Genomic DNA, 23,986 nt, shown 5'->3' with positions numbered 1-23,986 from the left:
CAAGTTTGTTTTGTTTTTTTAAAAAGTAAATGTAAAAAATGTATGTCTGATTTGACTCTACTATTACAGGAAACAAATGAAGGAGACATCAGAAAAGTGAAAAATAACAGAAAAATAATGTTTACAGTTCATCATATCTGTGAGCATTTAGTTTCAACTGTGTCTCAATGTTTAAAATAAATCTATCTAGAAACAGAAAGCTGAAGAAATCCATTCTTTTTAGCATACATCACATAACTTAATGAATTTACTTACATATGATAATAACGTGTAAGGGTTCTATAAGTTTTTAATACATGTTAAAATTAAAAGCAAATACAAACAACAAACTCTACAAAGATTACAATATTAAGTTTTCTACCCAATGAGTTGGCGCACCTTTATGATTTGTGTTGCTGTGTCTTAAGATTATCTCATACTTACATTTTTGCTTTTCTTAAGGTGGCAGTGTACTGTGACCTTGGTCTACTTGGCTTTGACTGTGAAGCAGTAATACTTTTGCATAGTGCTGATACAGGATGTGTTTTTAAAAGTCTTCTCAACCAGTGTTACCTCAGTTTACAAGAATTCAAACGCATTCCTTAATTTTCTTGTATAATAGTTCTTGTATTTCCATTTATTAAATGTGTAACATCCTCAGCCAGTGTAAATCCATTTGGTCAATGAAATGTCTTCCAAAAACTCTTAAGAAGGTTTTCATGCATTTATTTATTTATTTTACTGCATTAATTTAGAAACTTTTTACTTTGTCTTTCGCTTACTGCTCCTCTTTCTCCGTCAGTGCTTGTGGTTCAGTCTGTGGTACTTTTTGTGGTCTTTTTGTTTCAGGGACTAGACGAATAGCTCAAAGCTGAGCGAAGCGATAGCATCTCAGTGAACATAGTTCGGTATATCCTCGTGCTCCAGCACACAGGAAAGAGCTGCGTACATTCCCTGCGACCCAATCAACCGCGAACTTAGTTGTGTCTTTGCACTTCTCAATCACCCAGGTGTAACTGGGTTGGTTTGCGTATGTGTGTGTGTGTATCTGTATGCATGCACACAAGGGTGAATAAGGAAGCAAGAGACTTACACTTACTATGAAATGACTTTGTAGCCTGTAATTTAACATTATACAGCAAAGCTTGTTGCCACATACATGGCAGTTCAAGAGAAACTGAATATGATGCAAGTTTACACATCAAAAGTAAAAGAAGACACCAAACCCTGTCACTCACCTACTCAACTTCCGCTAAGCACAATATTGACAATGGAAGTACAACGCCCACTTTCAAACCTCTATGCCCTCTCCACAGACAGGCACAGACATCTAAGACGAACAACGCAACAAAGCCAGAACGTCTTATCTGTTCCTATCACTGGAAAACATGCACAGTGCTTGACCTGTAGCTTCAGGACAGGAAGCATTTCTGCTATTGCAAAATACCTCCTGAGTATCATTGCTTTCTAGGCAATGCTGAATTTTGGATAATTAGATCACTCATAACCACCATAAATGACTGAAATGATACAGTTTTATTGTTTAAACACAAGCATGCTCACAGAAATACCGACATGACAGTGCTTTTTGTTCTGTGTCTAAACTGCTGCAATAACGTGAAAAACACAAAGAAGTACAGAAGAAAGCAAAGAACGCAGAAAACTGCACAATTACTGTATGTCTATTTGTGTACTTTGTGATGTTTGCATCAAAATAAATGATTACAGTTCACAGCACATTAATACCTGATGAATTGAAAACCACATTGATAAATTACGCTAAATGCAGCTCACTGATTAGAGGCAGAAAGAAAGATTATAGATACAAAACACAACATGGGTCTTTAAACTTTATGTTACATTATGCATTATTACATGCGTTATGTTACATGGCTGCTGCTGCTGTTGAAAAAGCAAATTTTTCTTCTTGCTGAGAGTTCATTGAAGCGTAAATAAACTCGAGATGTTGTTAGAAGACCTGATATTAGGGGTGAATCATGCCTTTCGTGGCCGGAGAGAACACTCAAACAAAGCACTTCAGTCACTGCAATCAAAGAAGCAATATTTGTTAATTTTCATTAGTTTCAATAACCATAGACAACATTTAACATATGTAATACTTACCTTAAAAATACATGAGACGCAGGTTTTTTTAGAACGTCTGCCTTTTCCTTAATAGAGAAAACAGAAGACGGAGATTAAAGCATCATCCGTGCATATGGTGGCAGAATCAGAGTTTAAAAATACTGTAAAGAATTTTGATTTTTCTTGTGCATATGGATGAAAAATAAAATGAAAGACAAAAACAGTTGTTTTTACTAATGTTGTATTTACTTTGCAAAGTGGTGGTGACACTTTCTTGGCAGTCCTGTAAGTGAGAATGTTGTTGAAGAAAAAAGGAAACATTTTAGAAATAAAACATTACTATATCACAAAATTTGATTTTCTCAACCTTTATTAGCACAATTTAATCCATTTCTGGTCGTGTCTTTCTGGAACCTTTGTCCGGCTGTTTTGTTGACTTCACGGTATTTAATGTATTAAACGCTACTCACGGCTGAAGTAACGCAGCGTGCAGAGAACAGCCAGAGCCAAGCCTCCAAGAAGTCCGACAAGAGGCCAAAGAATCATAGAGCCACAGCCTCCTGGAACAAAGGAATAATGGAGTACATGTTTCTTCCCCCCAATGGAGTCATGATATAATCAATCATTAATCAATTTTCATTTTGCAAGAAAATGTTCAATTATGCACTGCTGCAAACAATTTAAAGTCCTTTTTATTCTTTTTATTCTATAATAACTTACCCTTGGAGTCGCCTGTATTGCAACGACAGGTTGGTTTGGATGGTGGTTTGGGTTTTGGCTTAGGAGGTGGTGTTGGTGGGGTCTCTGTCAAATAAAGACCAAAGAAAGGTAAATGGACTGGTTCTTGTAGAACGCTTTTCTGCTCTAGTTCTGCTGTAATTCAGCGTTTTATACAACATATCTCTGTCACATAGAGGCACTTTTTTCTTTAAGTGTTTTTCTAACCAAAATTTACACTCTGACGAACACAACTCAAGGTTCAAGTATCCTTCTTAACATGTAGATGGGTTAAGCCAGGGATCGAATCACCAGCCTTCCGATTAGGAGATGACTTGCCTGATCGCCTGAGCCAAAGCCACCCAGAAGCACCATTAAGAAAAGTAAAAAGCAACTTTTTTCTAAAAAAAAAAAAGAAAAAGTTGTTGTTGCAGCAATTCTCTACCAAGTTTCTAATTGGCAAAGAGAAGAAACAATTGACATGATTATTAACAGAATCGCCCTCCATCTGTACATCTGTTGAGCCAGCGAACAGTTTTTCAGCATTTTATTTTCTTATTTGTAGTTAGAATTTACCCATTTGGCCTATTGAATGTGTACCAATATCTTCTGTTTGCCCGTGCTGTGAGAAAGTTTTACTGCTTAAGCCTCGTTCAGAAAGATAAGTAAGGCAGCATCAGCTAGGCAAAGAGAAGCAGAAAGCCAGGATACAAAAGAACTTCTCAACGTTTACTTGTGTCAAAGACACCAGTTTGGTTTCCAAAATGCAAATATGCATTGATTTGCAAATGATTTAAACCTTATGTCATACCAAATGTGGAAACAGAATTTTTTATGATTTGAAAAATATACACTCATTTTGATTGTGATGCCATAAACACCTTTAAAAAAGGTTTTCTTTCTCTGGTGCAGCTTTAAGCGATAAACAGTGTTCACTCACTGTCAGAAGTGTTTCTGGAGTCCGTGCAGTGATTTCCATGAAACATCCATTTTTAACACAATAACTCCAGAGTGCATGAACATCACGGGCATTCCATACCCCTTTCACGTCTGTACAAAGATTTCCGTGCATTCCCTGAATCTTTTGATATTAAGTTCTCTAGATGATAAAATCGACAAATTTGAATTTTCCTCAGATACTTAGAAATTCTACCTTGACTACATATGTAGTCACACACGCTTTCAGAGAGTCGTGAAAGCTCCATCTTTTACTCCTTATGGACATTGGAATGCTTTTTCATACCCAATTTTATTAAAAAAAAACAAAAACAAAACATGATTACTTGTGGCATGCTCCCCCAGGTATCTTTAAACATTCTATAGCTGCTTCTCCTGGAAAAACGATCATATATATTTAAAAAAACAACAACAAAAAATCTAAATGAAGGTCTGTCAGAAAGTGATATTCTTTCTTTGTAAATGAGTAGCAAATCACTGCATACTGTTTTAGTTCACATTTTTGCAGTGCACCTTCACCGTTTTAAAAATGGTGTTGAATTCGACTGATACACCAAGGTAAGTGCGCCACACTTTTAAAGCTGTCCAGTGAGTCCGCAGAATATTAGACATTTTTTGTATTAAAGTAGGAGTCCTAATATGTTGGATTTACACACCAAAGCCTTAAATCATCCATCAGCTTGACCTGCCTCTTCAAAATCAGATGGATATTTTGAAAATTTCACATTTAGCCTGATATTTAACTGTGACAGGAAGCACTTAGAATACAAACCTCCTGGCAGTAGAAGAGTCCCAGGCTTCCATACTTCATTAAGATTTTTTTCCTTCAAGACACAAGAATAAATCCCTCTGTCTTCTTTCGTCACATTGATGATACGGAGCGCAAAAGACTTACTGCCCCTCTTACTGAGTTTAAAACGTGTTTTGTCCACGTTATCTCCATAGAGAGTACGGTCAGCATTGTTGCATCTGCCTAGAAAGTGGACTTTGCTACTCATGTCACTGTGGAACCAGAAGACTAAGTCACAAGCCATGCTGCCACAATCACAATCAATGGTCTCACTGCTTGGGATCTTAGGGTAACGAACGCTGACTTCTTCTTCCAGCAGCTTCTGTTTTAAATCTTGACCTAGGAAAAAGAGCGACATTTAAGATTTCAGCAACACATTTGTAGCACATTCAAAAACTCCTCCGAAATTATTTTTGAGTTACTATATAACAAGCTGCCTCGCCCATTCGTTGCAAAGGTTTATGGCTAATCCTCCCGTAAAGATGTGCAGTTAATTAAGGAAAAGGAATACTAATACGTGTAATAATAAATGCAAGTTGTCACGCTTCCTACATAGCGAAAGCCAGTATAAATCCAACTGGCAATATAAAATATGAAAATATGAAGAAATCTCCTGTATATATTTCAAACTCTTAACAGTGACATTTTGGATTTGCTGTATGGTGGATTTAGCATTTAGGTGATATTTTACAAGAGGCCTATGTGGTAAAACATCTTTTCGCATTTTACAATCATTTTCTACTTTCTATGTTTTCAAGTCAAATGCACAGGCCTGTGTTATGAAATAGTGTTATGAAATATATAAACATACACAGCAAGTCAAACACTGTGTTTGTATGAAAGGTTAAGACTTACTGGCTCTTGCTTCATGCTGTTCTTGCAAAAATAAATGAAATACAAGTGCTGTGTTACATTCAAGACTAATTTAGTTTACATGTGTCACAATACGACACAAATCTGATTTATTTCAATCTCCCCAGTAGAGTGATGCAAATATAAAAAAGACGATGATGATGAAAAACTACAGGGGAATGCTGCAATGTTACCCTTAAAGTATAGAAGCAAAACTCAGAGGCTGATAATTAACGTAATAACATAGCCGTATCAATAATCTATACTTTCATATATATCATGTCTAAGTGTTAAACCAACAAACCAAAGCTCACTTCTTTGACTCTTAAAGCCACATTTCATTCTTTATCACATGCTATGGCAATGACTGTATTTAATAAATGTACATTTTAAGATAAAAATCAGACGATTATCAGTTGAACTTGAAAACAACAACATCCCTCGGTAAGCTACCTGACTTTGCAACAGCAAGAACGCTTGTGTCTTATGAGATTAAAGACAAAGCTGATGGTCTTACCAGATGTCCAAAGTGGTCCTGTCAACAATAGCCATGCCAGTGACAGAAAGAACATTTTGTCAGGCCGTCGCTGTGTATCCGTATCTGTGTGTAACTTGTGTGCTAGCTGAGGGAGGTTGCTAATACTTTCTCGTCTTGATATCTATCTGTCATAGATGATGGGAGGAACTATGCTGACAGGGCCCTGAGGCTTGAATGCAACACCCTAAAATGATACAGAGGGCCTATCAGATACGGTATAACAGCATTACACCAGTCACTGGGACTTTAACGTACACGCTCTAAAACCCCAAATGCCTAATACAGATAAGGATCAGCACAAGTGCTGCATCAAAATAAACCTATTGATGCCATTCTTTATTCTGTTCAACTAACAGAGCCCAACGATGACAGCTGTTACTATTATGTTAAGTCTGTTATTTAAAAAAAAGAAAAAAGAAAACGTATTCATCCCCAACATTCATAGAGGCGTAAAGTGAATGTTTCACAGCTGAAAATGTGGTGTTGTCTCACATTATGTCCCACATAAACAAAAGCAATTAAAAAATGTTGCATATTTCCAGAGCAGCAGTTTGCAGTGCTGTGGTCTCTGCCCAGGTGCATGACCTAGAGTTCAGCAGAGCCACACATACAGAGCTTCATGCACAGAACAAAAAGGGAATATACACATATGGCACCTAAACTCTGTAACGAAATAATTGCATACGAGGATTAACAATACAAAATACATTTAAATATTCAATGGAGTGTGTAAGGCAACTTCAGTATTCCACCTGCCATAAAGTTCTTAAAGACTCGCATGAAACAAACATTAAAGTCAAAACCAGTGAAGTTTGTGCCTGTGCAAGTAATTTTGCATTACCTTTTTCTTCTTTGAAAAGTGCACATATAGTTTTATATTATAATCAGTTCTTAAGTAAATATATCTCATATTATCTGACTTGTTTGATATTCACATTTTTACTATCCAACCCCTTACATACAAGCATTTAACAGTTACAGACCCCTGGCTGTGTAAAAACAGCAGACTATGTTCATTATGTCCCACTGCACCAGCATCATTGTTAAGGGGACTCATTATTAAGTTTAATCAGGCAGTTACAGGCACATTGCTTGAAACAGAAAAATAAGCCAGTTAGAGCTGCAACCATCAGTTATTTTCATGATTGCTTAAAACAACAACAACCACTGATTGATTTTATATTTAAAATTACAGAAAATCATTACAGATATAGTATTTAAACTTTATATATGTACACATACATCACACACAGGACACCTATGCATTTCCAAATGTGGAGCCATTGTATGTTTGGCTTTTCACAATGAATTTTTATTTTTTGCATTTTGTGACAAGATACATCAACATCTACTCAATAAACTCAAATCTATGCCTCACGTTGAAGACTATGAGTTTCACTGACATTCAGAGATAAAAACCTGATTTGAAGCACTTTTCCCTACATCAAGACAGTATCTCTGCAATGTTTGATGTGTAATTTTTAAAGTTGCCATTCTGACAAAGAGAGGACTTTTGAAATCTCTTTTTCACAGACGTCCTTTTCACACTTGCTCGATAACAGTGATGATCCTTTAAATCATGTGGTGTTTGTGGATCTTTTGTGCGTTCGTAAAGGGTAAGGGTACAGAACGGTCTGGTGGGGATCTTAAAGTGAGAGGATGTGGGAACCCTAAAGTTCTACGGGGGTTGTACACTCAGGCGAGGAACAAGATTCTTTGAAAACAGATCTCAGGGGTCTTCAGATGTGCGCTCTTCACACATCGCTGAGCTATAAAGCCTTTGTTGGTCTCTCCACTTCAATGCTTTACGTCAAATGCTGCCAAGCTCTGGTTTTACTTGCCTGCTCTGCTATTTCTTTCTTAATTTTTTTACTTTAGTATTCTTTGAGAAGTCATCCATAAAAAATACAGAGATGTAGCAGTGTCATTCTCATTACCAGAGCTTTAAAGATAATTAATGTCAAGACCATAGTTCAGAAGATTATTTACAGCATCTGCAGGACTTCTGCACTAAACCATTTCAACTTTTGTGTCACTTCTATGATCCACATTTTTTCTTTGCGCCAGCAATCCAATCAACATCTAACTTAATAACGACTGACATTCAAAACACAATGGGAAGTTATTTCACGCATGTTGATTTAAAAGTTTTTCTTTATAAACTTTTCAGATAAATTCACACTCACTCCTCGTTTGACCACTACCAACTACTTTCATATCTAGGCTCATACATATAGCTCTCAATGAACATTTAACAATACAGCCCACAAGCAAACGAAAAGATAAAAACACAAAATTGTTTTTCTTGAGTAGATGTGATGTACCAAGAGCATCAGAGGAACAGTGGCTCGGCCAATCAAAGTATTTTGATAACTCATTTCAGATACCTTAAGATTTACTTAAAAGAACATTTGTGTAGATGCATGTAAATAAAAATGACAGTAGGGATTAGGAGTGTAAGTGGCCCACTTTATAGCTCATAGTTTAACAGTAGGTGATACTGTTTCCCTTTGGAGTTTCCTTTAACTACTAACTTTGTTCAGTTTGCACATTGCTCTTCAACCTGAATTCTGAGGTTATGTAAAGAGTTGTCCTCATTTGAACGTCTGCACCTGTATGACCGCAAATGTGTTTTCTGGTTGTATAAATACAATCATAAAACATACACATGTACACAGTGCACTGCAGACTAATGAAGAGTTAAATCTGCTGTGGTGCAACACATGTGCCAGGCAGTATTTGTTGTATTTTTATCATTTCATAATACGTCTTACACTGAACTTCTGTACAGCACGTTGTCAGTGGCTTTATTTCAACTTTTGTGCCTGAGAGTGAGAACACACAGAGAGCTTCTGAAGTAATGAAATGAATAAGCTTCTGACATCTATGAGCTTTTATTTTCAGTACTGATGAAATGGATGAAGCTCAACAGTGCCAACCAGAGACTGCTAAAGGGATGACAATCTATCAAGTCCATGCCAGATGCACGCATCCATAATCAAATTTACCTTAGTGATGAGTTAAGAGTACTTCATAAACAAACAGTGCTAAACATTACAGCCATCAACTCACTGTACACACAAACCAAACTTATTATAAAGTGTCATAGTATAAAATTAATGCTGAATCTCCTCCAGATACAAACGAAATACATTCATTTCTTATACACATACAAATTGACTCTACATGGCTAGCCAGCTAGCAAACTTGTATAAGAAAACACTTTTCGGTTATTAGAGCAGATATAGAAAAGGCCTTTGCTACCTGCTGACAGGATTTTTTTAAAATCATTTTAATATAGCTTATTATTATTTTCAATGTCATGCTTATAATAAATGTTTGCCAAAAGTAGTCCAGAATACTGTTCACTTCAGCTGCTCCTGCAGAGTTTAACACCCCAGAATCGAGTCGTCCCACAGCTTTTCCTCCTCTGTCCTAGTGTCTGCTTTCTCTTTTGCCTTCTTCTTCTCTTTTCTGTATTTAGGTTTAATGGACTCATCCTCTTCACCCTCCCTTTGCTTAACATTAATTTCAGTCTGAATATGCAGTTCAGTCTCTTTGCTATTCTTCATCATGACTTCTGGCTTTAATTTGTCCATAACTTGATCTCCTCTTTCCACTTTAAAGTTTTCCTTAAGGGATTTTCTTTCTTTTCGTCTCCACTTGCCATGAATTTTTGACTTTTTCCTGCTCCTCTCCTCCTCCGACTCAACAGATTGCTCTCTTCTTCTCTCCTCTGAGTCATCATCTCTTTCCCTCCTCTGGCGTTTCCTCCTCCTCTCCTCATCCCTTCCTCTCCTCACTCTCTCCCTATGGGATGTTTTAATCTGCCTCTTTTCTCTGTGCCTATATTCACTATGATCACTGTCACTTTCACTACTGCTGGAGGAGGAATACGAGGAGGAGGAGTAAGATAATGAGGTAGTACAGGAGGAAGAGCTTGACCTTCTCTGCCTTCTTCTCATGGGCCAACTAGTGAGCGGTGGAGGACCTGAGTTACGAAGAACTGGAGGAGGATAGTTGTAGTTTGAGGCACGTGACGGCAAGGGTGGGCCCTGAAACGATGAACACCCCATTTGAAGTGGAGAGTAATGACCAGAGTGGGACTGATGAGGAGAAATGGAGGTAGGAAGGAGGTTCGACACAGGTTTATTTAGTTCCACCATATTCTTCCTATTTATTACTTCCCGTTCTTCAGCTTCATCTTCCTTTTGCATGGTATCCTGAGGGAGGACCTGATTAGTCTTAGGAGTGATTCCACGAGCCTTCTGAACCTGAATGTAATCAGCCAGTTCATCTGCAAATGTGCTGTACAGTTTTTGCTGGGATTGGCATAGATCGATGACCTTCTTCTCCCTGAGCAAGAACACATAAACTTGAATTAGGCTGCTATTCAATCAGATAAATGGTGATGAAAAACCTACAAAATATAGCCTTAGTAAACCACAGAGGCATTCTGAGGTTCCTGCTTGAAAATGACATGCCCAAAATGAATTCATTATCTCTCTACAATTACAAACTCCCTGTAAACCAACTTGGTATCTAAATTAAGCTAACACTTGATTTGTGTCAGGTTGTTACAGGTTGCGATTCCTTTGTATATTTATAACAGTGTTATTTTCATATTATTTAGTGTCATCACAAATAATTACTTCTTGCCAAAGGTAAGCTGAAGTGCAATGTAGTAAATATTACACTTTAAAAGTTGACATTGTCTTCTTAAACTTACTTTATCTGGTGTTTGTTTCCCTGCATGTGGTCCTGGTACATCTCCACAGAGTTAAATTGCATACTACACATCTGACACATCAAGGAACTGCCTGGAGAAAAAGATTAGAAAGAAGAGAGATTTTTTTAAAAAATCCAACAACTTTCAACGGGCCAATAAAGATTTAGTAAAGTCATTTTTCTACTGTTTTACAAATTCTGGTTTTCTCCAAATCATTCATGCCATCTCCACAAAGAGATGCTGTAGCGCCTAAAGCTGAAAATAAAAAACAGGAAACTGCTTTATTAAACTTTCTGACATTCTGGCTCACCTGATTCAATCCCCTCGAGTCAGACTTATCAGATTAAAGTCAGATTATTGTTATAATAATAAATAATAACAAAACCACAGAATTATAGCTAATCAGACTATCTGAATCACATCCATACTTACTGTAATAATGCTACAAAGCCAACTTCTATTTGATTATCTCCTATTCACCCACCTGTGCTGGGATAAATCTTCACTGCTGATGTAGATGTTTCAACTAGATTTTTCACTTTTCCCTTCAGAACTTCCTGTTTCTTTTTCCCTTTCTTGTTAATGTTTCTGTCCTGGTTTCAGGCTGCTGTGGTGATTTTTATTAAATTCCTGAAGGATTTAACGCTCTTTGTATTATCCTGTTTGCTCAAAGGCAAAAAGTTACCTTGCTCTACATTGTGTCCTAGCTGTTTGAGCAGCTCCTGTCTGGCCTGATTCCTCTGGTGTTTGCGTCCACTGTAGTGCTGCAAGGCTACATGGGGATTCGTGAAGGAGGCAGTACACAGGGCACAGTACTTGTTGGGATCCTTCAAATCAACCTCTGTGCTACATGTAGCACTGGTGACTGCTGGATCCAAATCATGCTCCACAACACCCTCTGAGGATGGTTTTTGCTGAGACTTATCAGGATCCTGTTGGAGACCTGATGAAGCACGCACTTCTGTAGACTTCTCTATAAAATGACAGTGAAATCATGATGTCAACATATCTTCCTTACTGTGTGTAAATATCAAAATCTACATCAAGAAAATGCTTTTTGCATCACAGAGCTCAAACTTGCCTGATAGGTGAAGACTTTGTTTATGAAGATTTTTTGTATGGACTTTGCCTTCATAGTGTGATCTTGCCACCACAGGTGAGCTAAATACCATGTTGCAAAGCTCACAGAAATGATCTTTATCATTACTCATCGTCTGCTGCAAAAAACAAACAAAAACTATAAACTACTTATTTTATGAATACAAGATTGCTTTCATATACCCCTCATATTCTTTTGAGAGGGATATTATTAAAGCACTAATACTGTAGCTCTGATATTCTTCACTATTGGATGCTTACATTAGTTTGTCCTCACTCAGTTCTCATGATTACAGACAAGAGACTCCATCTGACAGAAAAAGAAAACTTAAACTTGGCCACTAACCTGGGCGCCTGTTGACTTTTCTGCTTTTTTGGTCTGCAGGTACAGCTTGAGTTTCTGAGCGTGTTTCTTTCCCTGCAGTTGGACAACATGTGAGACATTATTAGAAAATATTTTACTTATGGCAGGTCTAATTAAAGTTGTACTACGGTGCTATGATTTGTGCCTGGAGGATAAAACACACCTCATAGTGAGACAGCCGCTGTGACTTAAACAGCAGCACAGCCTCACACACATGGCAGTAACTGTCTGTAAGGAGACACTTCAGTAGCGCCTCTTCAGCTTTGTTTCCTGTGCGGCAGAATACATGAAAACTTATTTAAACATGAAGCACAAACGAAACACTATTAAATTATTAAATTCACATAAGAGAAAAGTTTGTCCAATACAACTTCCATTTTCTCAGTACACAGAAAAAAAAGGCTGAATCTTTAACTTTCACACAACCTTTATTGGATCATATATTAACCTATCTAATGGTTCTTTTTCAAAACAAACTAATTTGTTTTGTAATTTGTTAATTTATACAATATGCTTTGCCTTAGTGTGGCAAATCTCATTCAACATTTACAATGATTTTAATATGACCTGCTAATTCTACAAAGGTCTACACAACTGGGGAGTTGTGAATATAACCACTTAAATACATATTTCTATTAAAACGTTCCCCTTATGGAAAAGTTTATTTATCATTTATGAGGGAAAAGTAAGATACACTTTTATTTTTTTTAATCTTCTAAAACTATTTCCGCTCAACACACACTTCCTAAAGTAGCATGCAACACACATGTTGACACATACTGCATATTATATTGCTAGCCCATAACAAATTGTTACTTGATTTCTTCCATTCTGCAGATTCTGGTTGAGATGCAATAGCTGATTCACTAGTGGTGCATTCAGTGCCAATTAACTAAAAGTAGACGTAAAAAAAAGAAAAAAAATATGTGACAACTTAAATACCCACACATAAAACAAAAAAGTTAAACTAATTCCTAAATAAATAAAAAATAGATGACAAATTACCCTTTTGTTGCAATACCTGTTTAGTGATTTACTTTTAAAAAGTACAGTTTAGTGATGACACTCACGCATGTGGATTAAATATTACGTTTTACAAGCAAAGAAATAACTTGTCTGCTCGGATATTTTGATAAAGTGTGGCCCAGAAACAACATTAAACCACACTGAATGAGCATGATGTTTCTGTGTTATTTCAACAACCTAACTGTTCAGCCAGTCTTGTATTGCTCATATTTTCAAAACTTTGAAGGACATTTTGCAACACAGGAATATGAAATTTATTAAAGTGAAATCAACGAGTACAGTGCTGATACCAGTAAATAACAATGTTTAGGCAAGATTATTGATGTTGTAGGCTGTACTGAACTAATCATAGGACATGATGACTGGTGGAGACTGAATTTCTGTTAGAAGAACTAAAATTGTTAACTACTTTACTTCAGTAGTTTTTTTAAATTAAAAAAATAACTTATTTAAAATATCTGCGTTTGTCTCAAATGTAAACACATGCACTTGCAGAGGTGCTTATCATGAAAAAATTTTCTAATTGAAATTACGGGACAGTCTGATATACTTATAAATACTGAAAATTACTATGAAAAAGAAAATAAGGCAATCAAAGGTGATGAGGGTTTACTTTTAAAGTGCTGAGTATCAACACTGGCATCCTACATGAAGTGCTGTGAAGCACATATAAAGGACCTCAGGACAATTAAACACTAAAAGGTGTTTAAATGGAAGAAATAAAAGACTGAAACAAGTACTCTATATGTACTCACTCTGATGCTCCTGAAGAATTTATGTGCACTGATATATTTCAAATATTGTACTTACCAAATGACTTTCCATTTCCATTTATTATCCTTTCACCTTGAGAACACTGTTTTAGTTTACTAATGAGTTTAACCGGCACAAAAAAGGTGGATGCCAACTTTAAGTTTTAGCCTCAATGATGCTTCAGGTGCTAAGGTTTGCAGTCCTTAATATTGTTTTTTTTTTTTTTTTTTTAAATGGCGACATTTCAGACTAAGTTTACAATTAGACTAGCTTTCCCATGTAGGATGAAATAAATTATGTCATCCACTTAACAGTTTATGGCTTCTGCTGCTAAAACCGGTTAGTCGACGAATCGGTTAGCATTAACTACCGGTATATGGAATCATTTAAAGGGACTGTTTCGTTTCGTGTGGGGGTCGAACTTGCTGGTACTAGCTCTGAGACAAACATAAGGAAAAGTACCCTAACTGTTCATGGTTTAATCATCAAGCTGGGCCAAGGGTAAGAGGGAGATTTTCGGGGCGATAGTTTCTACTATCCTCCTCGTAGAGACCGCTATAAAATTCTGAAAGCCCCTCACGTTAAAGCAGATTAACGTTAGGCAGCCGACGTTAGCAAATTTAGCTAAGCAGCTAACGAGCTCACTAGAATAATGAGCTGGCTAGCCACATAGCAGAAAAGCTAACAAAGGCGCAGCAGGTAGGGTGCCATACGGCTGAATTTTCACATTCTGAAGACAACTCACCTTCAACCTGGGTACTATCTATTTTATTGTTTATTACTTTGTCAGCACCTGTGACAGAAGTCGCGTTAGGGATACTGGCAATGTTATTTTGAGAGTCTGACTCCGCAGTTAGCGAAGTACAGCCACTTGTGTCGTCCATCTTTTTTTCCCTACCTGAACGTGCATGCGCAGTAGTATTGTAGTCCTGGTACAGGAAAGCTAGTTTTAATAACTTACATCCTCCGTATTTTTTCGTCTTGTGTATTTTAAAGACTTGTTTTCATGAAAATCCTTTAACGAATAATCAGAAACGGCAATGGGAAAATCTCTCTGTTATGCTCAAATGATTTACTTCTTCTATCGAAATATCTAAAATCACGACTCTGCGCATGCACAGCAGGACCCGGATCCTTAGTATGTAAATGGAACTGATTCATATTTATGTATTTGCTACTTTTTTTATCATCTAAGAAGTCAGTGTTTTCTCTCTATGCCTTATATTCATATCATTAGCTGCACCAAAAATGAAGAAAAAAAAACAAGTTAATATCAAAATAGATATTTTATTCTGGGACATCATTTTCACATCGAAAAAAACAAGACAAATTTACTGACAAACATTACAAACAGCAAGGCCAGATGATCACAAAATCACGTCAAGGCAGAAATACAAAGGAAGTGGGTTACTATAGAAAAGCCGTCTCTGGAAAGATGTCACTTTCTCTTCTGAAGCTCTCTGGCTAAGGCATCCAGCTGTGGAAAGAATTTAGTATGGCATTAGACTAATACACAGAAATCAATACAGGCTACACACAGATATGCACACTATGGCTGGATAAGCACAACTTCACTAATATGTGTATGTCAGTCAAGAATTTTCAGTCAATGTCAGTCAGATTTCAGAGTAGACAAAATCTCATGATCATATGATCATAAGAAATATACTGATGGCAAGACATTGTGATTCAAGTACCATTAAACATGCTACTGTTCATCTCTGCTTTTCTCACTTACAAGAATGTTTCTCAGGATACTCCTCCTCTGGGGTCTCAGGTAGCTGCATTCCCCTGCTTCACACAGCTTAATCTCCTCTGAAATCTAAGAAGCAAAACAGATTGAGGTTAAGGGATAAAGGGTATCTTCATTCTCAACAGAAACTACTCAGTGATTGGTTAAATTATTCACACAAACACTTATCCCAACCTCTGATGTGCCAAAGGAGTCCAGCTCCCTTTTTCCTCCAGGATACCAACCATGGGACCAGTGCTGGGCAAAGGACAGCTGAGCCCCCACACAGAGAAGCAGCCCCAAGAGCAAAGCCAGTCGAGACACACACATGATATTCCCACCTAGAAGAATGGACATAGAGTTAGTTTGAAAAATATTTGAAGAACACATTCTTTATTGAGAATTTCCTGCAATAAAAGCTAAAAAGAAAAGTGTTGTTAGCTGCAATAAAGTTAATTTTAAGACCTGAGCTAAAACATTTCAGTGCAAACTTGCTATATTATTATGGATGCTGGCTATCATTTCAGGCGAACATCCAAATTTTTCACTGCATTTGGAAAACTTTTACATAACATCACTTTAAGCCAGGGGTGTCAAACGTAAGACCCGCAGACCAGAATCAGCCCTGCAAAGACTCCAATCGCGGCCCACTGGATGGCTCTGGAAAACGTGAAGGAACACATACATTTTTGAACTTTTTACTGCATTTTCACAAATTTTACAGCTTTTCCCACTCATAAAGAAAAATGAGTTTGACATCCCTGCTTTCGGCGCTTCTATCATTTACTCAATTTTGAGTACAATATTCTAGTTGTCCTTTGTCATTCTGAAAGTAAATATTGAAAGTATCAGATCTTGAATCGAATAATAGTTTTAGATAAACTACTAAAACTGGGCAGAAATGTAGTCATTTGTCCTTACCTTAGTCTTAGATTTCACAGCTTTATCAGTCCAAGTTTCCCTCAGTGTACCTGCAGGGGTTCACTTCAAAATGTTCTTTTCCTTTGGTGGATTTAGTGCTAAAATCAGCTTGCGGTACAACCGAGGTGTTTTACTGAAGAGATTCTCTGCTCCCTCTTTCTTCCCCTCAATATATAGACCAATCCCCCAGCACACATCATTGTCTTCCTTATTCTTCCCCGCCCATTTTTGACCCCTTTGACTCCCTCTTCTTCTAAGGGGTCAAATGAATCATCCATGGGGACGAGACGTACATGCGGTCCGACCAATTCCAATTATCATCTGTAAACAGCACTGACACCCATCTATACCACCAATATCCTCTTCTACACTATGTCAATTTAAATAAGACATTCAAGTCATTATTAGTGAGATCCATCATCATTCTGTCACAGTCAGTGCTCATTGAGGATAAACCTTATACACGGTCAGCTTGCTTTCATTACTGGCTCTCAACAGGGAGGGCCTTTTAAGTAAGAATGCTTAGCCATACAATGTCTGAAGCTTCAATTTCCTACTTTTTACACCAGTATTGACCACAATGAACCACCACACGTTTTCTCTCTGACCTTGCTGACACCTCAGGGGGATCTGATAGGAAGAGGAACAAATACACTGGATTCCTGACCAATCCACAGGTGACATTATTGTCAATTAGAGGAGAAAAGGTATTTATGTTTCAGTTCACACCCAGGAAGTGACTGCATATGTTGCTACAGATGTAACATAACTCATTAGACATAATCAGTCAGTGGTAGATGCTACAACAGGCCAAGCTGACCATTAATAAAATCAGTACATTTTGATGTAAAAATTTAACCTTAATGGCCAATTCGTTTTCCCATTGCCTTATTCATCAAATACTATAATTAACTTAGAGGGCTAAGTTTGGTCATTATTAATGTATTTTTTTCACCCTACGAAGCAGAAATGAAACCATTTTCACTAAAGGTATTTCCTTTACATATTTGTGTGTATTATTGTAGGGTTCTTGCAATATGAGGCAACTGATATGAGGTGGCTGATGTGATTATATATATATAAATAAAATTGAATCTCATGTTGGCGCGTAAGTGAAACTAGCCCCGTTTAAAAATGGATATCTGCAGATTAGGCTCGACAGTGAAAGGTTTGTTGCTAAACATCCATTTCTTTCAGTAGGTGTTGCAGACTTTGTGTTAACATTTTGACTTAAAGCTGCCTCTTAAATCACAGCATTTTTCAGCTCTTGATATAAAATTAGGAATTTCTTGTCAGTGTCAATAAAAATAAATACTGTACCCATCACACCGAGTAATATTAGGGTTAAGGGTTAACTCAGTACTAACACTACCAAAAATAGTCGCTTTCCATTCTTTATACCTTTCAATACTTCAACAACACCAGTGAATGAATGGTGCAAAGGGTTCGATATTGACTGGAAATCTTTCAAGAGCAGGAGTGCCTGATCCTTAAGGTAACCACAACCCATAGTCAATTATTTGGCACCACAGCACCAGCATTAGTTATTGAGAGGTGAGCTGTACATGTGTGTCAGATCATCGTGACTTTAAAGAAGCAGAGAAAACGTGGACGCACAAATTGTACTTAGAGATGGGATGTATGCTGACAAGAGGTTAAAATCTCAAGCACTTTATTAGGTTTGAACAGTATCTTGCTTAGAAAGGCCATTTGGCATTATATAATTATATATAATTTTATCATATATAATTATATATACATATATTCAAATGTTGAATAACAAAAAAAAAACCACAAGAAACAAACTTAGGCAAAATAAAAAATAGGATTTGCTTAAGACAATCATACCAAATTAAAAAATGGCCGAAACACATCTGTAATACATTTGAAAATGGTCCCGATACAGTTCAATATACATCTTTAAAAAAAAATTACAGGAGGGAATAGAAAATAAAATAAGCAAGGCAGCAGACAGGAATGAATTATAAATAACCTTACATTATGTACAAAAGCGGAGAGGGTGTTGACCACTGGGAGGAATGGTTCAAGAGGGAAAGTGAAGGATAAAAAGGAAGCAACAAGTGAGCGGAGATGAATAGGAGACAAAGAGAAGGTGATGAGAAGAGAAAAGTTGGGCAACAGTTTTCTGCTGTCTCCCTTTCTAGAAATGGAGACCGTGGATTGAGTTTCATAAGGGCATTCAAAACGCTCCAGTGGGGGAAAACTCCTGGAATAAAGGGATAAAACAAGGGTAACTGGTTTCCCTTGGTGGTAAAGGATGCAAATCCTATTTCTGTGTTTTAGTTCTACATTCGGGGTACCAACACTTGATTACTAGTCATGGATCCCACGTTCAGCTGATATGGAATGAAATTAAAATACTATGCATTTGAAAAAAAATAAAATAAAGGTGTCAATGTTAGTTTGATGTACACAAGCACGAAATCCACAAATATACAACTACAGGGAATGTGAAAGAATAACTGACCCACACTTGGTTCTGGCTCCCTCAATTTGTCACACAAAAAGGATTTGTCATTGGTCAACAGGTGAAACATGAGGAAATGCATGCGAGTTAAGAAAACTCCAGGGATGATTCATTTGTTTTGAAAACCTACCCGTGAGGCACTTCATCAGTTCACTTATAATAACAAAATTAACAAAATATTGGGTCTCACAGTTTGGCACAGTGTCATGTTTTGTGGTCAAATTGCAGTGAGACATGATCACATGATTGAAACGTGCACAACAAACCCCTGTAATTTAAGAACAGACAGTAACGCTAAGCATCCCCTCTTCTATAACCTGATGAAACACCCAGTGAGTGTCAATGTAAATAAATGAAAAACATAATGGAACCTAACCAATCGTGTTAGCACTTGTGATGCTTTGGAACAAAAAGACCTGAAATGAAGAACATGACCCACTCACAGCCAACAGTGATTTGAGTGACTGGTCAGCTTAGCTGTCCGCTACTTTTAAGTAATCAGCCTAGGGCTTTGAGACCTGAAAACCCTCCAACAGATCAAACACAGTATAGTCACCATATTGTAAAAATCAAGGCCATATCTTTTTGACCTTAGCTCTCATTTGGTTCTGTACTTTTTAAGGGCTTTACATTTGGTGCAAAGAGTGCATAAGTGTTCAAACAATCAACATTGATGCGATCAACCCTTCTCAAAATTTATTATTTTTAAAAACGATATAGCCACTATCAGTTTGACACACTTGATTGTGCTCCTTCTTTTAATAAAATAAATTAAATAAAGGAGTGCTAATGTAATGTAGATTATACACAAGTATGGGTCTGTTTACAGTTAAAAGCTACAATAAGAAACACTGAACTAGCTGGAAAATTCTAAAAGAAGGAGAAAAAAAAAGATTACATTTTTTATTACAGTCTTTTAAAATCCAGCTGTGGGATCATATCTGAATACCCTGACTTTGGTGGAAGCCAGTACCACTTGAAGGTGACACAGCTGCAGAGATCAACTCAAGTTGAATATGTTCAATTTGTAAATTTAAACATCCTGGCATCAGTCATTTCCTGAGCGGACTGACCTAAAACCCTGCGGTTAACAGACATCATTTATCTTTTATTACAATCAAAAAAGGGCATGGCCTCAATGTTGACCTTGGATTAAATAAAAACACTGTAGTTCAAGTCTGAGCGCCATCCTACGACATTCATTTAAAAAAAGCATTGCATGGCACATTTCCTCTTTTAAAGTAACAACAAATCCATTTTTGAGAGAAATTGTTAGCAACAGCATTCGAGTAAAAGAAAACATTCCTCAGTTATCAATATTCATGATGGGAATTAAAAAGGCATCGCTCTGAAGGAGTGACAGCGCAGTCTCGTGACCCGACGCCAAATATTTAAAAAAGAAAAGGAGGAAAAAAAGACAGTAAATCCCAGAAGGCTCAAAGGAAAACTATAAACCCAGACAGAAAGGAAATACAGTCTACAAAATTAAAAAAAAAATACTGAAGTGCTTATGTAAACAAAACAAATGCTGGGTATTGTTGATTTGTATGATGCAATAATGAGTTACTGTTTATGATTTGGCTCGCCAACATCATCAACATTACTGCTGATACCGTAACAGACCCTAGAACGTCATATAAGCCTTAATAAAACTACATGTCTTGAGTGTACGGGGCATATAAAATCTCAATGTTTTAATTAGTGATCCTTGGATAGCTCAAAAGTTTTGCTGTTCTGAACGTCTAAAGATGAAAGTCTCCAGACTCCAGAGCTACATACCCGACTAAGTGAAGGACTTTGGCACTTTGCAGACACGAGAAAGCGATGTGGAACCACGCCACAGCGCTCTCTGCCAGCTTGTGCTCCAGTTCAAACACACACAGACGCTCAAAGAATAATTAGCGGCTCCTGGTATTTAGGGTGTACGTTTACACGTATTAAAACCTGAGACTATGAGCTACATCAGAGATTCCGATCTCCAGTAATGAGCTACCTCTGAACCCCTGAAACCTAACAGAGAGAAACTGTAACTGGCTTGGAAAGCTGTTTGGTTTTTTTTTTTGCCAAATCGAGGCAACCGACCCAATGTAGAGAAAAACTGCTTGTGTGAATGTCTGAGGAGTGAAAAACAGTTCAGGGTCTGTGGGTGAATGTAGAAACTTCTGCTACCACACAAAGTTGCTACAGTGTGGCTCGGGCAAAGTTTAAAATGTTTTAGGTCTCTGTCCCCAAGGTGTTTACAAAAAATAAAAACAAATGGTTGTTGTACATTAGCCACCAAAGCATTAGATTTATAGTCATATATATTTATATATTTATACCAATAAAATACATTACAGGTGCCACCCTAAAATGCAGCCAAACTCAAAACTGTGTCTAAAACCATAATAATAAAATGCAACACAGTTAGGTATATATATACATATTGGGGAGGGGGGGTGAAGATGGAAAGCAAAATAGGGGTGAAGGGCTGTATTAACATCATTACAAAATATTCAAGAAGGCATCTCAGTTTTTTTCCTCTGTCCAGCTGCACTGCCCTGTTCTGTCCTTTGGGAGGAGACCTCTTTTCCCTTTTCCTCCGGGCAGTTCAATCCCATCCACAGATCAAGCTGTGATGAGTTTTTTGTTGTTGTTTTTTTCAAAGATCCATCAGATGGGGATACGCAGCTCTCTGCATGGCAACATACTGAATGTGTGTGCTCTGGAGCGTGTATATGCTTTTATGAAGTGCATGTGGATATCTATTCATCCATTCATCAATGGCAGGTCCCTACTTGAAGTTGGCATAGTCAGAAAAAGCATCAATGTATTCTTGAACCACTTTGTAGCAGAACTCGTACTGCTCCTGCAAAGGGGAGAGAGAAAAAAAAACAGCTACATCAGCTGGAGCTATCAATCTGTGACAGTTCAGTCACTGAAGTCATCGAGCCCACAATCTGAGAGGCACTGCGTACTCTCAGGCTAGCAGCTTGTCAATCAACCTGCTTTATCTCCCTTTTTGACTCTTGAAAATACTGACTTAGTTTTTACAGATGTCACAGAGCAAGAGAGCCAAGGGTCCCTTTTCTCATAGACCTCTACAGGACAACGGAGGCACTGGTCAATAGAAAGAATGTGGGTTTAATACTCTTCCACATTAGCTTCAGTTTTCAGACCCAGAAGCTACATACACCCCTTTTCTACTAGGAACTGCAGTATTACCCACTCAGCTTGACTCGACTCAGTTTTTAGGGTTTTCCATTAAGCGTCTACAGCCAGCTGAGTCTGAACATTTGAAACACCTAAACAAGATCAATAAGAGCATCTTTCAAGGAAGTCAGTGTGATGAAAGCAAACTCTCCTCGTCAAAGACAAACTTGCTGCATAATGGGGCATTATAATAAATGAAAAGTTCAAGTTCAAGTGTAATAAGTCCTTACCAGTGTCTGCACCATGTGGGGTCTCTGCAGTCTGAGGCTCTTCACTGTCTGGAAGACATCCAGGATCCCTTCTGCTTTCACCCGCTCCAGAACTGTACTCAATGCACAGAAAGTCCCCGTCCGGCCAGCACCAGCACTGTAAACACAAACACAGCCAAAAATGCAAACCTCAGTATGCACGCTGGAGTCCGAGCCTGCAGAAATAACACATGCAAATAACATTTGTTTTGAGCGTACTTGCTAGAAACAAAAAAAGGGTAGGAACTGATCTGGGAGCAGTTAAAATATCATAAGGAAGAAGAGAACAATTAGTCTGAGCTGTTTTTTCCTGTGGTTTGTTTAGAGGAACAGTTTCCCAGCACCTACAATTGCAGGGCAGTTTAGAAGTGTACAACAGAAAAAAATGTAATTATATTAATGTTACGCATTTATCTCCGTAAATTTTGTTAGACTGGCACATACAAATTCAAAGGTTAGGGGTTTGTGTGTGTCTGTATTTTCTTACCTGCAGTGCACAGTGATTGGGTGGTTGCCAGATTGCTGCTGTTGTCTCTGCACTGCAGCAATTAAGTTGATCATGCCTTTACCATCAGTGGGGATGCCCACCTCTGGCCAGCCATGGAAATGGAATTGACGCACTACTCGAGTCTTGTTCTCCTGGAAAGATGGATGATAAAACAGATAATAAACAGATAATGTGTTTGTTCCATGTTAGAACTGCTCGGTTGTTTTATAGTATTTCATCATTTCATTGAGCCCTTTATTACCCTGGTGTTGGTGACCAAGAGGTCACGCACTGTGTAACTCTCGTTCTCTTCCTCTCTTTTAAGCTCAATTGTGATGTCTCCATGGGTCACTGCTGAATCACTGGGCCAATACTGAGCACATTTCTCCTATAGGACACAGGACATGGAAAAAAGTCAAATAAAGGTTGATGACATGTTAGAAGTCATAAAATACCAAGCAGATTTAAAATGTCAGACACATCTGAAATATATGCTAATTTTTATATTGTATATGTAGTACTTTAGTACTGCATCCATCTACTTGGAACACAGAGAGAACCTTTATTACACATTAATTACAAAAACTAAGGGAAAAAAAATGAAACTGAACTGGTAACGCTGGAATCTTTATTTCTAATTCTGGCCTTTAAAAAGGGATTTACCGTTACTGTTGAGCTTTCAAAAAAAAAAAAAAAAAAAAAAAAAAAAAAAAAAAGTTGCTTTTACTTGCTGGGAATAATTTATAGTGCAGTTAATAGAGATTCATGATAAAAACATGTCCACTGGCAAAATAACAGTTCTGCACATGTACTGCAATTTGTACAATGCAAGCCAGATGCACACATGCAGAAACACACCGTTTCACTTCACAATTCACCCCAGAATTAAGATGTTTCTAATATCAAAGTAGTACAGTTATAGGTATCACTGAATTGAACAGTACATGTAAGATTTTATTTCCCAACAAATCGAGCGTTTAATGGAGATAAAACAGTTGACTGAAGTTGCCAGCCTGTCATATGTAATGTA

At 37.4% G+C, this 23,986-nt stretch overlaps 4 protein-coding genes across 6 annotated transcripts in view; all 4 read right to left on the bottom strand.

Moving 5' to 3' along the window:
• Window positions 1-1,502: 1,502 nt before the first annotated feature.
• On the bottom strand, window positions 1,503-5,957 carry cd8b (cd8 beta). The gene is made up of 7 exons (XM_085407879.1): window positions 5,898-5,957; window positions 4,511-4,867; window positions 2,785-2,868; window positions 2,535-2,624; window positions 2,314-2,347; window positions 2,104-2,150; window positions 1,503-2,023 (listed from the first exon to the last, which is right to left on the bottom strand). Exons 1-6 carry the CDS (start codon window positions 5,950-5,952, stop codon window positions 2,132-2,134), a joined length of 639 nt encoding a protein of 212 aa, XP_085264005.1. The 5' UTR covers window positions 5,953-5,957; the 3' UTR covers window positions 1,503-2,023; window positions 2,104-2,131.
• A 2,203-nt stretch (window positions 5,958-8,160) lies between these two features.
• On the bottom strand, window positions 8,161-14,778 carry zmat1 (zinc finger matrin-type 1). The gene is made up of 7 exons (XM_085406012.1): window positions 14,634-14,778; window positions 12,273-12,379; window positions 12,092-12,163; window positions 11,729-11,864; window positions 11,333-11,620; window positions 10,648-10,738; window positions 8,161-10,274 (listed from the first exon to the last, which is right to left on the bottom strand). The coding sequence occupies exons 1-7, from the start codon at window positions 14,770-14,772 to the stop codon at window positions 9,308-9,310; spliced, it is 1,800 nt and encodes a 599-aa protein (XP_085262138.1). The 5' UTR covers window positions 14,773-14,778; the 3' UTR covers window positions 8,161-9,307.
• A 408-nt stretch (window positions 14,779-15,186) lies between these two features.
• On the bottom strand, window positions 15,187-16,689 carry gnrh2 (gonadotropin-releasing hormone 2). 2 transcript variants are annotated; one of them, XM_085407878.1, is made up of 4 exons: window positions 16,542-16,689; window positions 15,816-15,961; window positions 15,627-15,710; window positions 15,187-15,365 (listed from the first exon to the last, which is right to left on the bottom strand). In XM_085407878.1, exons 2-4 carry the CDS (start codon window positions 15,948-15,950, stop codon window positions 15,327-15,329), a joined length of 258 nt encoding a protein of 85 aa, XP_085264004.1. In that variant the 5' UTR covers window positions 15,951-15,961; window positions 16,542-16,689; the 3' UTR covers window positions 15,187-15,326. The 2 variants fall into 2 exon arrangements, with proteins under 2 accessions (XP_085264004.1, XP_085264003.1); XM_085407877.1 differs by lacking the exon at window positions 16,542-16,689 and having other exon boundaries at window positions 15,816-16,010.
• Window positions 16,690-18,432: 1,743 nt separating this feature from the next.
• ptpra (protein tyrosine phosphatase receptor type A) overlaps window positions 18,433-23,986 on the bottom strand; it is a 30,927-nt gene continuing 25,373 nt past the window's right edge. For both annotated transcript variants that reach the window (XM_085406010.1, XM_085406011.1), the window contains exons 19-22: window positions 23,219-23,344; window positions 22,957-23,108; window positions 22,452-22,587; window positions 18,433-21,877 (exon numbers count right to left, since the gene is read on the bottom strand). In XM_085406010.1, coding sequence (XP_085262136.1) covers window positions 21,803-21,877; window positions 22,452-22,587; window positions 22,957-23,108; window positions 23,219-23,344 — 489 coding nt within the window. In that variant the 3' untranslated portion in view covers window positions 18,433-21,802. The remainder of the gene's footprint in view (window positions 21,878-22,451; window positions 22,588-22,956; window positions 23,109-23,218; window positions 23,345-23,986) is intronic.

The sequence above is a fragment of the Rhamphochromis longiceps genome, linkage group LG5, assembly GCF_057381845.1.
Source record: "Rhamphochromis longiceps isolate RC_006_pf linkage group LG5, R_longiceps_female_GT1.1, whole genome shotgun sequence".
NCBI classification, from domain to species: Eukaryota; Metazoa; Chordata; class Actinopteri; order Cichliformes; family Cichlidae; genus Rhamphochromis; species Rhamphochromis longiceps.
This window is presented reverse-complemented; position numbering and strand designations above follow the sequence as displayed.